This window comes from Tasmannia lanceolata, unplaced genomic scaffold (assembly GCF_043159265.1).
Source record: "Tasmannia lanceolata isolate RefF3 unplaced genomic scaffold, GAP_Taslan_0.1 ptg000002l, whole genome shotgun sequence".
NCBI lineage: Eukaryota > Viridiplantae > Streptophyta > Magnoliopsida > Canellales > Winteraceae > Tasmannia > Tasmannia lanceolata.
This window is the reverse complement of record NW_027518679.1, coordinates 57709590-57724184: the sequence shown is the minus strand read 5'-3', so window position 1 is coordinate 57724184 and position 14595 is coordinate 57709590. Positions and strand designations below refer to the sequence as shown.

The 14595-nt window shown below is 37.9% G+C and overlaps 2 protein-coding genes across 2 annotated transcripts; one reads left to right on the top strand and one right to left on the bottom strand.

Moving 5' to 3' along the window:
- Positions 1–3133: 3133 nt before the first annotated feature.
- Positions 3134–7721, top strand: LOC143881070 (uncharacterized). The gene is made up of 6 exons (XM_077384067.1): positions 3134–3365; positions 3469–3615; positions 5334–5426; positions 5509–5643; positions 6907–7017; positions 7354–7721. Exons 1-6 carry the CDS (start codon positions 3248–3250, stop codon positions 7428–7430), a joined length of 681 nt encoding a protein of 226 aa, XP_077240182.1. The 5' UTR covers positions 3134–3247; the 3' UTR covers positions 7431–7721.
- A 2007-nt stretch (positions 7722–9728) lies between these two features.
- Positions 9729–14308, bottom strand: LOC143881065 (protein LIFEGUARD 2-like). The gene is made up of 4 exons (XM_077384054.1): positions 13561–14308; positions 13344–13457; positions 10185–10342; positions 9729–10076 (listed from the first exon to the last, which is right to left on the bottom strand). The coding sequence occupies exons 1-4, from the start codon at positions 13811–13813 to the stop codon at positions 9870–9872; spliced, it is 732 nt and encodes a 243-aa protein (XP_077240169.1). The 5' UTR covers positions 13814–14308; the 3' UTR covers positions 9729–9869.
- Between the last annotated feature and the right edge of the window lie 287 nt (positions 14309–14595).

Below are 14595 nucleotides of genomic sequence, written 5' to 3'. Positions count from 1 at the left end.
CCTTGAATCCACATGTACCATGTATCCCCGTGTGATTTGGTGCTAATTTCCCCCCAACACCCATGTACCTTACTTTCCATCTGACTGCTGCTTTCTTCTTCTAGAACTGGGTCAATGGTTTGATTGATTTTCAAGGTGGGGTTTTACTTTTAAGTTATTTTAAAAGATGGAAAACAGTTCAACATGCCCCTTATAGGACGATTAATGAAATAATCTAGAAAGAACAACAATGCATCCCTTAATTTCAAAGTTGGAAAAAGAAACTGACAGCCTGAGAGATACAAATCCTAGTTTAAACTTTAAACTAACGTGTTTAATAATTTTTTTTTGACTATGGGTGTTTATTATCGTACGGTCGTTGTTTCTTGTTATCCTTAACAACCCCATCTTTGAACGTCACCATTACACACATACTTGTGTGCACTTGAATGATATGAAGTTCTTAACAATCAGGCGTTAGAATCGGGATCTAATTCCAACTCCGCTTGATTCCGCATTTGGTTCAAAATAAGAATGGAATAAATTTGGCGGAATTGAGAAGGCATTCTAATCCTGCCTTTGTCAGAATGAAAATTTTATTGGAATTTTTATGAGTTAAATTTTTTATTTTACAGTAAAATCGGAATCGTAATCAGAGTAGGACTTCGATTCTGATTCCGATTCTGATTATGACAATCATAGTTAGACGATCAATGACTTCCAGTTCATTAATCAACGGTGCAAAATCAGTCAGTAAAATAGTTTGGATTGTCTGATCAATTTGATTTTTGAACCAACGGTTTGGATCATCCCATCTAGACATCTATGCTACACTTGTGAATTTAAACAAACTGTGATGTGTCCCATTATACAATTATATGTGTTAAGATCTATATAAATAGAACTACAAATATTAAAAAAAAATACTCTAATATAATCTAACTTAATTAATAAAGCATAGCGTGTTGTAGTTTTCTTAATTTTTTAGTTTCAATGTGTTGAAAAATCAGATTTCTTATCGTCAATGCCCCCATTTCTCAGACGTTGCGTTGGTCCAATGTGAACAAAGGAAAAATGAACAATATTCGGAGGGCGCAAATGACTAAGGAAATCTAAGTATTTGAAAAATCTAAAATGAAGGGTAGAATCTAGAATGAAGGGTGGATTGTCCTTACTAAAAAATGGGAGTGCGCATATATATATGACTCGGACTTCAACTTCCCATGTCCATTAAAGACTACCTGCTCTTTTCTAGTTTCTAGAGATTGACTTCTTAATGATGTATTAAATGAATCTTGATGTTAAAATTCTTATTGAAGATGTACTTGCATGTACTTTTATTGGGTAAAAAGTAGAAAAGGTATGAGTTTTGGAGTTCAATTTAATTATTTATAGAAAATATTTATGATTATATTATTTTAAAGGGATTTTGTTACGTGCCTAATCTGCCGTAATGGAAATAAATAACCGGAAAATAGGAAAAGAGGGGGAGATAGGTTGATTCGAGGCAACCGGACCTCCTAGTGGTTCAAATCGAGAGGAGCCGTAACTCTCCGAGAACAAACTTTCCTTTGTGCTGTAAAATTTCTCTTCCTTTCTCCTTCCATTGAAATACATAAACTTAAATACAAGTACAATGAGAATGCCACATCATCAACCCACTTACCACTAACATGACACATAATAAAAACTAACACCCATGACTCTAAACCACATAATCACAAACCTAAAATGCAAATCCCTACAATAACTACCTTGCAACTTCTCCCATACACCATAACATATACTTATCAGATTTGCTAGGGACCATCGCAGAAGGCATTCAGCTGAATGGCTGTGGCATGAGAGTGCAGCCACCTCAGATGAATTAAGTAAAAAGACAAAATCCGAGCCTATGTGGCTGCACTCTCATGCATCCCTTCTGCGATGGTCCCTAGCAAATCCCTTATTTTAAATAACATAGGGGAGCTTGCATGCCAACCCAACTTTTCCCACCATATAGAGAGAGATATGAGGCCCAAGGATATGTCTATAGGCAAGCTACTACTTAATAAAAATAAATGAATCTATATTAATGAGGCATAAGGTATAATACTATAATATGTCTAGGTAAGTACTTAAAAAGGAATCTATATTTATGAGGCATAAGGTATTTAATAGCTATTGGGCAATCTAGACTTGTAAGGTTTTAAACAAGATGTGATGTGGGAAAATGATACACTCACCCCCTTTTCTTCCCCGGGCCACCCCCTTTAGTGTATATATATGACTACTCGTTTTACACTAGAATGAGTGGGCGGAGGAAGAAAAGGAGGCGAATATATCATTTCCCTTCTATATTCAATTGAAAATTTGTATTTATAAGGTTTTAAATAACATAAAGAAAAATAAAAGTCGGATCACGATCACCTCAGAGCGTACAAGAATTGGTCTACGTGCCGCGTGGCGTGGGCTTCTTTGACCTTTCAAACTAGTCCATGTCCCTAAACATATCCTTTTCGTTGATTTCCTACTAATGAATGCTAAACTAAAGGGAGCCACTTACAAAAACATACTTTTACATATTATAAATGCACATTGGTTACGTGATAAATGGACGTGGTTTTTGTAAATTTCGGTTTCGGGTATAATTTCGGTGTTCACTGAAACTGAAATTTCGAGTGGGTCAAAAATCGGTAGAAGCTCACGAAATGTCAGTTTTTTGTTCTGAAATTTCGGCCGAAATTATGTAAAGAAATAAAAATTAGTATTTTATCAAAATTTATACCGAAATTATACCATAATCGCTAGGAACATAATAGAGAACATGACCTTAGATATAATAGAATGGAAGAAATTGATCCACATAAAAGAACTCAACTAGTCAGAATCGGGTAGATTCCTTTTACCTTCTTCATGAATTTTTTCTAAATGATTCATTTAGTCGATCCCAACTAGTTTGGGACAAAGGCTTTGTTGAGTTGAGTTGAGTATACTGAAATTTCGACCGAAATTTGTTACAATAAGGCGATTTCGGTTTCGGTCCGAAATTTAAAACCATGCTAATGGATTGCTCTTGCGGCCGTATTTTTAAATGGCACACTTCAGTTTAGTATTCCTGCAAATACAAAGCTCCAAAAACGGCAACACAAAAAAGAAAAAGATCAAAAGACCCTTCATTTTCCCCACCGACCCGCTTTAACTACTCTGCTCAAACCCATTTTATTTTTCAAACTCCACCGTCTATTAAATCCCCACAAACCCACTTCTCTTCAAACAGAAAGCAAACATGGAAAAACAAATGATTTTTACTCTTCTCATATCTTTCCTTACAGCCTTCTTCTTATTCCCTCAACCATCCATAGCCACACATGACTTTCTATCTCCTCTTCTGTCTCCTGTTTTCAGTACTGCTCTTCTCTTATTCTTTCATACTTTTTTCTTTTGTTGGGTCTGATTAGTTTTCTTACATATGGGTTTCTTTTTGTGTGTGTGTGTGTGTGTGGACAGATGTGTGTGAAACAGCTGTGTGTGGAGAAGGGAATTGCAGAATTTCATCAAATAATACGTTTGGGTTTGCTTGCGAATGCAATCGGGGGTGGACACAGTTTCATATCGCCGATCATCTCCAATTTCTGCCTTGTGTCGTTCCCAACTGTAAGATATATCTTCTTATTTCCATTATTTTGAGAAAAGTCCAATGGAGCCCACTTCATAGGATGATCCAAACCGTTCATTTGTTGGGTTGTAATATAAATAGGTTGTACCCTGTAGATGATCTCCATGAGATGGTCCTAATTCTCCGATCAGAGAGTTAGGATCATCATCATCATCCTCATCCTATGGAGATTATCTATGGTTGTATAGCCTATATAAGTTGTGACCCAGAAAAATGGACGGTTCGGATCATCCTTTGAAGTGGGCCCCACTGTAATTTTCTCGCAGTACTGGAATTCACGAGCACGGAGCACCCTTTCAGATTTTAAAATGACAAAGTTGTCCTCAATTCTGAGGTTAAGTGATGAGGGTATTTCAGTCCATCCCTCATTCCGGGTGCCACTCTCCAGAACCATCCAGAAGTTTCTGCAACTAAAGACATAATTTAAATGACCGAAATACCCTCTGCTCTCTCTTTCTGAATGTCTCTAGAGGACATAAAGGTCATTTCATGGAGCTTTGGGTTTAATTTTTCGGTGAGTGCACTTGCACAGTTGCACTTGCCTTGCCAAAGTTTCAGTGAACTTTTAGCTGTATAGATAATAAAAGACAAGATGAGTTAGTACAATTATCAAATCTTGGTCTAAAAATATATTAATTTACCAAAAAAAACCAGAAACACGTTGTACATATATGAAATCGAGACTTCACCACCTGTCACTAAAGAAAAAGACGGAAAAAGACGAACAAACCTATACTATGAGAGGACCCCAACTTTGATTGACCCAGATGGTTGTTACGGTCCTGAGTGGGGGGCCTGACTAGGTATGTGGGACCCAGCATGGTATAGGAAAAGTATAAACGACCTAGCCGAACAGATTTCATCAGCTCTAGAGCTTTTGGTGTATTGGCTAGGTACTTAACATATGGAATCAGAGCAACCACCGTGTCCCGCGTTTGAGTCATAAAAGGGGCGACATGCGGAAAAAGCTAGCTACCTGAATGAAAGTATAGATTGAAATCCCTCACATAGTGGGCCACCAAGGACAACAGATGCGGAGGTGTGGTGGAATGTTATGGTCCTGAGTGGGAGCCTGCCTAGGTATGGGGCTCGGTGGGACCCAGCCTATGTGAATGGTTTAAAGGACCAAGCCTAATTTGTTCCATCGGCTGAGCTTTTGGTGTATTGGTTATGTAGCTAACAATGGTCTAGTTGGTGATGTGGGTCTCACTTTCCAAAATTCACATTATTTATATTGATTGACTTGGTCGTGATTCGGATGGTGTAGATTGATGAGATGCAACCAATAGGAATGTTATTAATTTTTCTTTTGAGTCGATCAAGTTAAATGGTTCATTCCAGCTTTTTTGGTACATTATTATATATTTACGTCACTGATATCTGCACTACCATATTTTTATAACGACACTACTCACTTTGTCTTACAGTCTTTTTACTGATGCTACCAACATCTAATAAAAAGAGTGTAAAACAAACTGAGTTATGCCAGTATCAAAATATGGTAGTGAGGATATCGTCTGCTTATATTCGCTTATATTCAATGTCTATTTATTTGAATGGTTGCTTATATTTAATGTCTATACAAAAGTAGTTGATATTTCTAACCTTTTTGTTCATTTACTTTGAAAAAATGCCTGTAATTTTCCAAAATGAGTGCAAGTTTTAAGTTTACTCCTTTTTTTTTTGGTTTCTCCAGGTACCTTTAATAGCTCATGCACCCGCGCCGTCACCCCCGTCACCCCTTCTCCGGCAACCTCACCAGAACCAACTAATCACTCTTTCTTTGATCGTAATAATCATCATCTTCGTCATCATTGTTAGCATTATCATAATATTTGTTTATGTTTGACATGTTTTTTGTGATTTTCAAGCGTGCGAGTGGGCCTACTGTGGAGAAGGCTCGTGCCAGAAGACATCAACATCTACATTTTTTAAGCATACCTGCGAATGCAATCAGGGTTATTCCAATCTTCTCAACATCACTAGCTATCCATGTTTCAGTGAATGTAAGAATTCTCACCTTAAAATCCTTAGCAGTAGTGATAAAACTAGGGGTGCACCTCGGGCTAAGTTGGGGTCAGTTTGATGCCAACCCTAGGCCAACCCGAGATAGCATTCCCCCAACCCTAACCCGGCCCAACCCGAGCCTTGGGTCAAGAGTAGTCAACCTCCTAACTGACCCATCTAACCCATATTTTCTAAATTGGGTCGGGTTGAGTCAGGTTGGGTTCAGGTTAGTAAGGGCAAAAATGAAAAAATAAACAAAAAAAAAATGCTACTGATGTTGGCACCCACATGTGTTGATAATTAAAGTTCCCAAAAAGCTTTAACAAGCCATATAAGAAGGAAACAACAAGCTGAGGTTGCACAATTATTAAAACATGGTAGTTTGTGCAATTATTAAAACAAGCTTAGTTTGTGCAATTATTAAAACATGGTAGTGCCAATATCAGTAGCTAAAACAAAAAAATAGCCCTAAGGGCACATTTGGCTACCATGATTTTTTTTTTTTTTTTTTTTTCATTATAAACTAGTGTCTCAAGAGGCGTAGGGCTGGTGAAGTGGCTAAATATCATAAAACAGAAAACAAAAATCAGTAAACTAGTGTGTCCAAGTTGAGAAGTGGCTAAAAACCAAGAAACAAAAAACTCTACTCAAAATAGGGTCGACTTTTTCCTGATTTTTAGCCACTTCTCACCCTCATCTCAATCGTGCCCTCTCAAATCTCTCTCCCGCCACCCTTTATCACCACTTGGAGACACTAGTTTATCATAAAAAATTCCTGGCTGCCAGACATGGCCTAAGTGTTTGAAAATCATGATAAAATGAGGGGAGATGATATTTTCAACCCTCTGTAGTACGCATTCGCCCCCCTATAACGTGAACAGTGGGCAACTTTAACGTTTTTTTTATGTCAAATCATGCTAAAGGGGGTGAAAATATCATCGCCCTAAAATAAAAGGACTCGGGATAGGTTGGTTCAGGTCGCACAAGATCTAAACCCTAATCCAATCCGAAATTAAAACAAGTTGGCCTTTCCCAACCCCAACCCAACCTGAGGTAATGCCGACACAACCCAAGCCGAAATCGGGATGAACCTGTCGGGTTTGGGTTGAGCCCAACCCAAGTTGCACCCATGGATGAAACCAGTTTGATTCTCATGATTAAGGCAAATTCTTTGGTTAATACATTTTGTGAAAAAAAATACATATAGAACAACTCAACAATTCAATATCACATTAACATAATAATCTGATATTGATTCATAGGCTCTCTCGGAGCGGAGTGTGCGGATCTTGGGATTGGATTGACAAATAGGTCAGCTACTTCAGCTTCTTCGCCGCCTAGTTTGTCTGACAGCGGTAACAGCGAAAACAGAGGTAAGCGTGATTGTGCAGATAATGTCTCGTATGATCTGGTATTTAGAATCATTTAAATTGGCAGTATTTTGCTCTAGTTAGCTCAGTATCTTTCGATGTAAAATGGGCGTAAATTTTTTTGCCCAGTTTCTTGACTTCTTCCAATGTAGAATGGGCATAAAATTTGTTCTAACCCATTTTAAATCGAAAGAAACAGAGCCATAATGATTAGAGTTTTGGTTTCATACTTCTATGGCGAAACTGGGATTGAAACTGAACTGAACATCTGTCACTCAATGTTCATGGGCAACTGATAATTATGAACAGTCTTGAACTGATTGTTTTGTTGTTTTTCAGCTTGCTCTAACCTTCCGGCGAACTTGCTCTGGTCGGCGGTCTTGACTATTTCCATGGCCATGGTTCCTTGGATATAGAAGAGTGTCAGTGTTAGCAGAAGTTCCTCCCTCTGCCCTTCTTTAGTTTTTCATGCAGTTTACCAACAGATTCACAGATTAGTATGATTGTTGAGATTTATCGGCAGTTTTTATGTAAATTTCAGTTAGAATAACTAGAGGTCAGGTGTTTTTTTTTGCTCATCTTAGTTCATGACCTCTGAAACATCCCTACAGTTACATGATTGAAGAGGAAGCATATCTAGACATATTGTGTGTAATAAGTTCTGTTGGCCATTTTATTTAATTGAATTTGTTTCCTTTTTTTTGTAATGATCTAGAATGCGGAGGTATTTTAGCCTGTGGAAATTGTTTTCTTCCATCAATCCAAATATGTAGAACAAAATCAATTTTTTTATTGGTAAAAAAATTATTAAATAAAAGGGCAAAGCCCAATGCCCGAGGCTGTTAAGTACAACAAAATGAAACAGGAAAGGAAAGAACTACAGAGGAGAGTTGTGCCAAAATACTATCAAAGATGATCCTGAAGGAGGATGGGTCAAGCAAAATAGTCTGTCTCCCTAGATGTTCAAAGCATCAAAAAATGCCTTTGATGTCCTGGATGGCTCAAAAGGTTCTTGGAATGAAAAGGTAACCAACAAATGAAGGGACTGAAAGTAAATCCTAGGTTTATGCAAAAGGCCAGTTTGTACATATGTTTTTCTGAATCTTTTAGTCCAACTTTTTGTGGAGCAAGTGTCGAACATATACAAAGAGGAGATCTCAAATTAAGCACACATATCCAGATACATTTGCAATAAGCCATTTTCTAACGCAGCAGACTCATATAATAACATCAAGAGAATCTCCTTCTGCTAAGCACAGAGATATGCAATTAAAAACTTGATGCCCACACCTCTGCTTCACTAGAATCTTTAGTAATAACATGGCATCATATTCTTTTAAGTAAACCTCTCACACCTAAGAACTACGCTTTACTAGGGAAAGTCCTCTCTCCGTTTGGTTGCTGGGTTTTTTTTTTCCTAGGATTTATGTGGGAGAATATTTAGTGGTCACATCAGCTTTTTCTTGCTGACATCAGCAAAATCTTGTCTTGAAAATGGTAGTCTCTCTTTCTCTCTCTACCCTCTCTCTCCACTCATCATAATATCTTTCTCTAATTAATGCTTGTCTCCTCTTTTGTCTCCTACCTTTACCCACATAAATCCCAGGAAAAGAAAAAAACCCGGCAAAGAAAAATGGCAAACTCCCAAAAGAATTCTCCGCGCTCTAGGGAACAAGGACCCAACTTTTAGAACAAGATAGATGCAAGGCTTGGAGCCTCCAAATTCTGATTCTTTCCTATTTTCGTTCATTTGAACCATTTATAATCGCCAAGTATTTTCTTTAATTCAAACCATTTATAGTCACCATGTTGTAATAGAGACGAATAACATACTGAGATACATGTCTACATAGCTATGTACTAGAGTAACAATGACACGGGTGCCCTTTAGCTTTTTCTTTTCTTTTTTTTTTAGTGTCCCCACCCCACATTGTAGAGTGGGACTAATTCCCTCTGGATGCGCGCAATCACCCGTAAACCACGCGCATCGGCCAAGCCCAGGGGGATTCGAACTCTCGTCTCTGGGGAGCATACCCAAGACTTTAAGCCAAAGAGCCACACCTGTACGGGTTAAACCCCTGGATGCGTGCAATCACCCTTTAGCTATTGCCAAATCGATTGAGAATCTTTCTTTCATCCTTTAGCTATTTCATCCTTTAGCTATTGCCAAATCGATTGAGAATCTTTCTTTCCAAATCGATTGAGAATCTTTCTTTCATCCTTTAGCTATTGCCAAATCGATTGAGAATCTTTCTTTCGTCCTTTAGCTATTGCCAAATCGATTGAGAATCTTTCTTTCCAAATCGATTGAGAATCTTTCTTTCATCCTTTAGCTATTGCCAAATCGATTGAGAATCTTTCTTTCGTCCTTTAGCTATTGCCAAATCGATTGAGAATCTTTCTTTCGATGGAAAAAAGGACTAAAAAATCACCCAAAATATCCCAAAGAGGTCTAGAAAAATATTACCGGCCAGGATTCTATGAAACTTTACATCCCAAAGAAGTGGGCCAGTAAAGAAAGCAAATTTGCATGTAGCTAATATCTGTTCTTTGTTTATAGCCATCTTATGAACAACGATTAACTGCAACTACCCATGAAATTTGCAATTCCATGGCAAAATTCACCTTAATTCGTAGTTTTTGGCTATGAAATTTGCTTCATCGACCGAAACAGAAGACACCCAATGGTAGATTAAAATGACGAAGCACGAAAAGATAAAAAATAAAAACATGAGCTTTGAAACTCAAGCATTTTCATAGTTCATAACAAATTCGGAACAATACACACTCTGTCTGAATTAGTTCAAGTAAAATTTACATGCTTATGATTCTCTTCGATCATGAAGGAATGAATTTCAATTCTCAGCAGCCCTGAAGATAGTAAGTAGAGATAAGAAAAGATTGATGATATCAAGATACAGAGAAACAGCAGCCCATATATATTCATCGTACGAATAGCGCTTGATCAAGTTGTCTGTGTCATAGATTATGTAGCCACAAAATATAATGGCTGCCAAAGCCCCATAAATCATCACAGAGATCCTACCCAAGGGGAATAAGACCTGCCAAATGAGAATAGAAAGAATCTAGTTAGAAGTTCTACAGTATCAATACAGACCCAAATGGAAAAATGGTCAGAAATCAGCTCACAAAGGATGTGGGTTTTGTACCTGGATGAGACCAAAGACCATAAGAACAAGAATGGCACCGAACAAGAAGGGCCCAAGGAAGTTGAAATCATGGCCTCTTCTAGACGCCCAGAACGTGTAAAGAGTAAGGCTCACCACCACCACGGTCGTTAAAATCACAGATTCTAAAATCACCTTTCCTGTTATATACATCAACCAGAACTAGGGTCAAGACACATAACACCAATAAGTACATGGGAAGGATTGAATTTGACAGAGATAACTATTCTAGAAGCAGAATTATGTTGTTTGATTGAACATAAAAATGAGTGCTCCGAGTTCCAAAACATGAAACAGTAATGGAAACTGAGTTGTAAGGTTGCAACTCCAGTCGGACAGGTTGGGTTTTCTAGGACCCTATCCTACCCGCGAAATTATCTTGGGCCGATCGGGTTGAGTTTTTAATGGAAACCTCATAAACCTGACCCTACCCAAAATAGTTTCTCATAAACCTTACCCTACCCAAAATAGTTTCTCGGGTCGGGTTTTCCCAGGACCCTATCCTAACCGCAAAATTATCTTGGGCCGATCGGGTTAAGTTTTTAATGGAAACCTCATAAACCTGACCCTACCCAAAATAGTTTCTCATAAACCTTACCCTACCCAAAATAGTTTCTCGGGTCTGGTTTTTAATGTTTAGTTTAGGATAGTGGCTATTTCGAAGATTGCAAAAGAAATAAGTGCAAATCTTCACACTATATATCTCTAATTTAAAGTCGTCAAGTCCTTAAATTTAAGAAGGAAACTACTTTTTCACATTATAAGACTATCACCTCAATGAACCAATTATATCAATATACTGGAAAATAATTTGTCATGTTATTCAAGATATATTTAGGCAATGTTCGTTTAAGATTATGACAACCGATTTTGAATGCCAAATCGATTATTGGACTCAAAATTGCGTTTAAATTTGAGCCCAATAATCAATCGGTTGCCATAATCTTAAACGAACATGGCCTTACGAGTCATGGTAAAACTACAAGAGTCGGTCTGGTTCCGTTTTCCCCCCTTTAAACCCATTTTCCCCCCTTTAAACCCAACCAAACCTTAGACTGGGTTGGGTTTTACAATCTGAAACCTGACCCAACCCAATATCCATGATTTCTAACCCGAACAAAGCTATTTCCGGGTCAGGTTGATGTGGGCCGGGTTAAACCTGACTAAAGTTGCAACCTCACAGAGGAGTATCCAGAAATAAACTTTGTTTCCCATTTTTATTTTATTTAGGGAAATGATTTCAGAGCTACCATGTTTTGATAAAGATGAGCGATGCATCTTGTCGTTTAGAGTTTAAAGGCTTGTAAGAGTTTTTTGATAACTCTAATATTCTTCTGACAGCACTTAAAATACGAAATGTTAAGATGCTTCGCGCATCATTATCGAAACATGGTAGCACTGAAATCATTTCCCTTTCCATTTTTTTTTTTTTTTAAACAAGGGCTCCCAAATCCAATGATCTCAACAAGTTGGCTATCTGATCGGAGATGATCATATAGCCAATAGGGTAAATTTGCAAGTGGTATGGAGTTTAAAGTTTAGAAGAGGTTTCTTTGATAGGGAAATTGAATCTGTACAACAGTTATATGAGATGATTGAAGGGTGCTATATTAAAAGAAGCGGCTACGATAGAAGAGTGTGGGTGTGGTGTTCTTCAAGTTTCTTCTCGGTTAAATCTTTTTATTTTCACTTGGTGCCTAGTGTTGAAGTCTCTGTTCCATCCATGATATGCAAATCTCAGTGCCCCCCTAGGGTGGCCTTCTTTGGATGGTCTGTTTGGAGTGGTCGAATTCAAACGATTGAATTTCTAAGAAAGAGAGGAATGTACTTGGTGGATCACTGCCCCTTGTGTCTCTCCGCGGGAGAGTCCATTAACCATTTGTTTATTCACTATAAAGTGGCAAGAGAGGTTTGGGGCCTCATTTTATCGCCCTTCGGTGTGTGTTGGGTCTTTCCCAACTCCATCTGAGTTGATTAAAAGTTGGGAGCTGTGTCCGTGGAAAAAGAAAGGGAAAGTGCTTTGGAAAATTTGTCTTCTAGCAACTTGGTGGGTTATTTGGAAAAGGGAAAGTGCTTTGGAAAATTTGTCTTCAAGCAACTTGGTGGGTTATTTGGAAAGAAAGGAATTCTAGGGTGTTTGCAGGGGTGTCTAAAACCCCCTATTGGTTGTACGTAAAGATCATAGTTGCTTGTATTCTGTGGGCTAGAAGTCTTCCTCTATTTAGGTTTCGGCTTTGATCTTTGGGAAGGGTGGCAGATTATTTGTAATGAAAGAGGGAGTAAAGTTCAAATATCACAACAATAGGAAGCCACTATGGCTGATATGGTAAAAATAAATTTTGATGGATCGAGCTTTATGTAATCCCGGTCCAGCAGGTTTTGGCGGCTTTGCGGTTCTGTGGTCCTTCTCGGGGCCCATTGGTTTCTCGAATTCAAATGAGGCGGAAGTAAGAGCCGCGTACTGTGGGATAAAGCATTTGGAAAGCGGTTCTTATGATAAGGTCATTGTGGAGGGCGACTCTTCAAATGTTATATCTTGCCTTTCGGGACTTGCAACTCCTCCTTGGAGGTTCCTCTCTTTAATCGAGGAAATCTCTGATCTAGTGTTAGGCTCCTCTATTATTTTCAAGCATGTAAGGAGGTCTGTTAATAGTGAAGCAAACTCTCTAGCGAGAGCGGGTGTGCATAGGTTAGAATTGGAGTGGTTTGACTTCCTTCCTCCTTGATTTCGTTTTACTTTTTGTTCACCTAATGTAATCTTTATGGACCATCTCGGTTCTGTATATTAATATATTTAATGTTGCCATTTCAAAAAAAAAAAAATGGATGAACCATTTAATAGAAACCACACAAAATCAGATAATTACCCTACCAATAAAATCAATGATATTTTTTTATTTAACATTTAAAAGTAGAGAATCAGATTGAGATAAGAGGGCTGTTATCCGCACTAAATATTCTGATAATAGCGCTACTCTCTTTATTTGATTCTTTCTTAATTATCTTTTAAATGGCAGTTATAAAGCTCAAGATTATATCAACATCTAAATACAGAAATGTAAAACAAAACGACTAGTGGCATTATAAAAAAAGGTAGTGCGCATATCAGCAGCCTTGAGATAATGTAGTTTTCATTCTTACCACTAGTAAATGCACACGTTAATCCAACAGCAAAGCTGATTGAGACTGTAAAAACTCCAAGGAGAAGGAAATTGATAGGATGGTGCTGATAATAATGGTACAGAGGACACAGAACTGTAAAATTACACAAAAATAACAAGAAAAACAAAATCAGAAACCCCTCAAAAAATTATTGAAATTAAAAGAAAATGGACGGTGAGGATTGCGTAGATCATACCAATGAAGGGTAAGATGATGATGAAGATGTAAAGCCCTAATCCTGCAGCAGAAGAGACGAAGAAATTCGCGATTGGGCGAACGGTGACGACAACAGAGGCAACAGCGATCGTGAGAATCAATTGGACGGTCAGGATTGAGTAGATCTTTCTGATGAATGCCCATCTCAATTCGGGGCTCTCGAGCATCATTGGATACAGTGGTCGGGTCCCTGATTCTGGGTCTCCGTTTTTCCTATAGTTTGGTTGCCACATTTTTTGCTTAGAAAGAGAGAAAGAGGCTGAATTTGTAAAAGATGGGGATACTTTTTAGGGTAATTTGGGAAATTGAGATAGGGAATGAAAGAAGAAAGAGATGAACAAAGTGGGTGTTTTTGGGTTTGGGTTTTTGTATAGAGGATGAAGGAATTGGGTTTGGTTTTTTTTTTCTTTTTTGGGTCTGAAGAGAATTTGGGGAAGTTTAAATTAGGGTTTTTGAGGAGTTTGTTGGGGGGATTTTTTTGGGAAAAAGTCAGTTGCAGAGAGAATTAGGGATTGGGTTTTGAGTGTAACGAAGAAGGAGAATAATAACTGTGTATATATAAATCAAGAGAGAGAGATCGAGAAAGATCACGAAACTGTTCAGTCGTTATTTATTGGTAGATGGAACGAACGTTCAAGAAATTTGTGGCTTTTTCTCTTTTCGCTTTGCGTGGAAGAAAAGCGTAATTTATACGGCTTTTGGGGAATTTCGGAATTTCAGTTATCAACGGATATGGGTTTGTGTAAGATGCCTACCCACCGACTCAAGTTTTTAGTATATTTATCGGATATACTAGTAATGGGCCCCACCCCATCAAAACATGAAATGTTAAATTGTTGGCCCCACCTTATGAAGAGGATTGGGTGGAGAACGTGGGACCCATCGATCGAAACGTGAGTTAAAATGTGTTGAAGATCAAATTAACATTAATAATGGTGGAAAAGAAGCTCCTATTATCACTAGCCAAATCACTTTCTATAAACTAGTGTTTAAGATTTGGGCAGTGATAAATCGA

Coding starts and splice junctions, on each gene's coding strand:
- LOC143881070 (XM_077384067.1), top strand. CDS start 3,248: ATGGAAAAACAAATGATTTTTACTCTTCTCATATCTTTCCTTACAGCC. Junction 3,366..3,468: donor TCTTCTGTCTCCTGTTTTCA/GTACTGCTCTTC, acceptor GTGTGTGGACAG/ATGTGTGTGAAACAGCTGTG. Junction 5,644..6,906: donor CTATCCATGTTTCAGTGAAT/GTAAGAATTCTC, acceptor ATTGATTCATAG/GCTCTCTCGGAGCGGAGTGT.
- LOC143881065 (XM_077384054.1), bottom strand. CDS start 13,813: ATGTGGCAACCAAACTATAGGAAAAACGGAGACCCAGAATCAGGGACC. Junction 13,458..13,560: donor CATCATCTTACCCTTCATTG/GTATGATCTACG, acceptor GTAATTTTACAG/TTCTGTGTCCTCTGTACCAT. Junction 10,343..13,343: donor AACGTGTGCATTTACTAGTG/GTAAGAATGAAA, acceptor TGTATATAACAG/GAAAGGTGATTTTAGAATCT.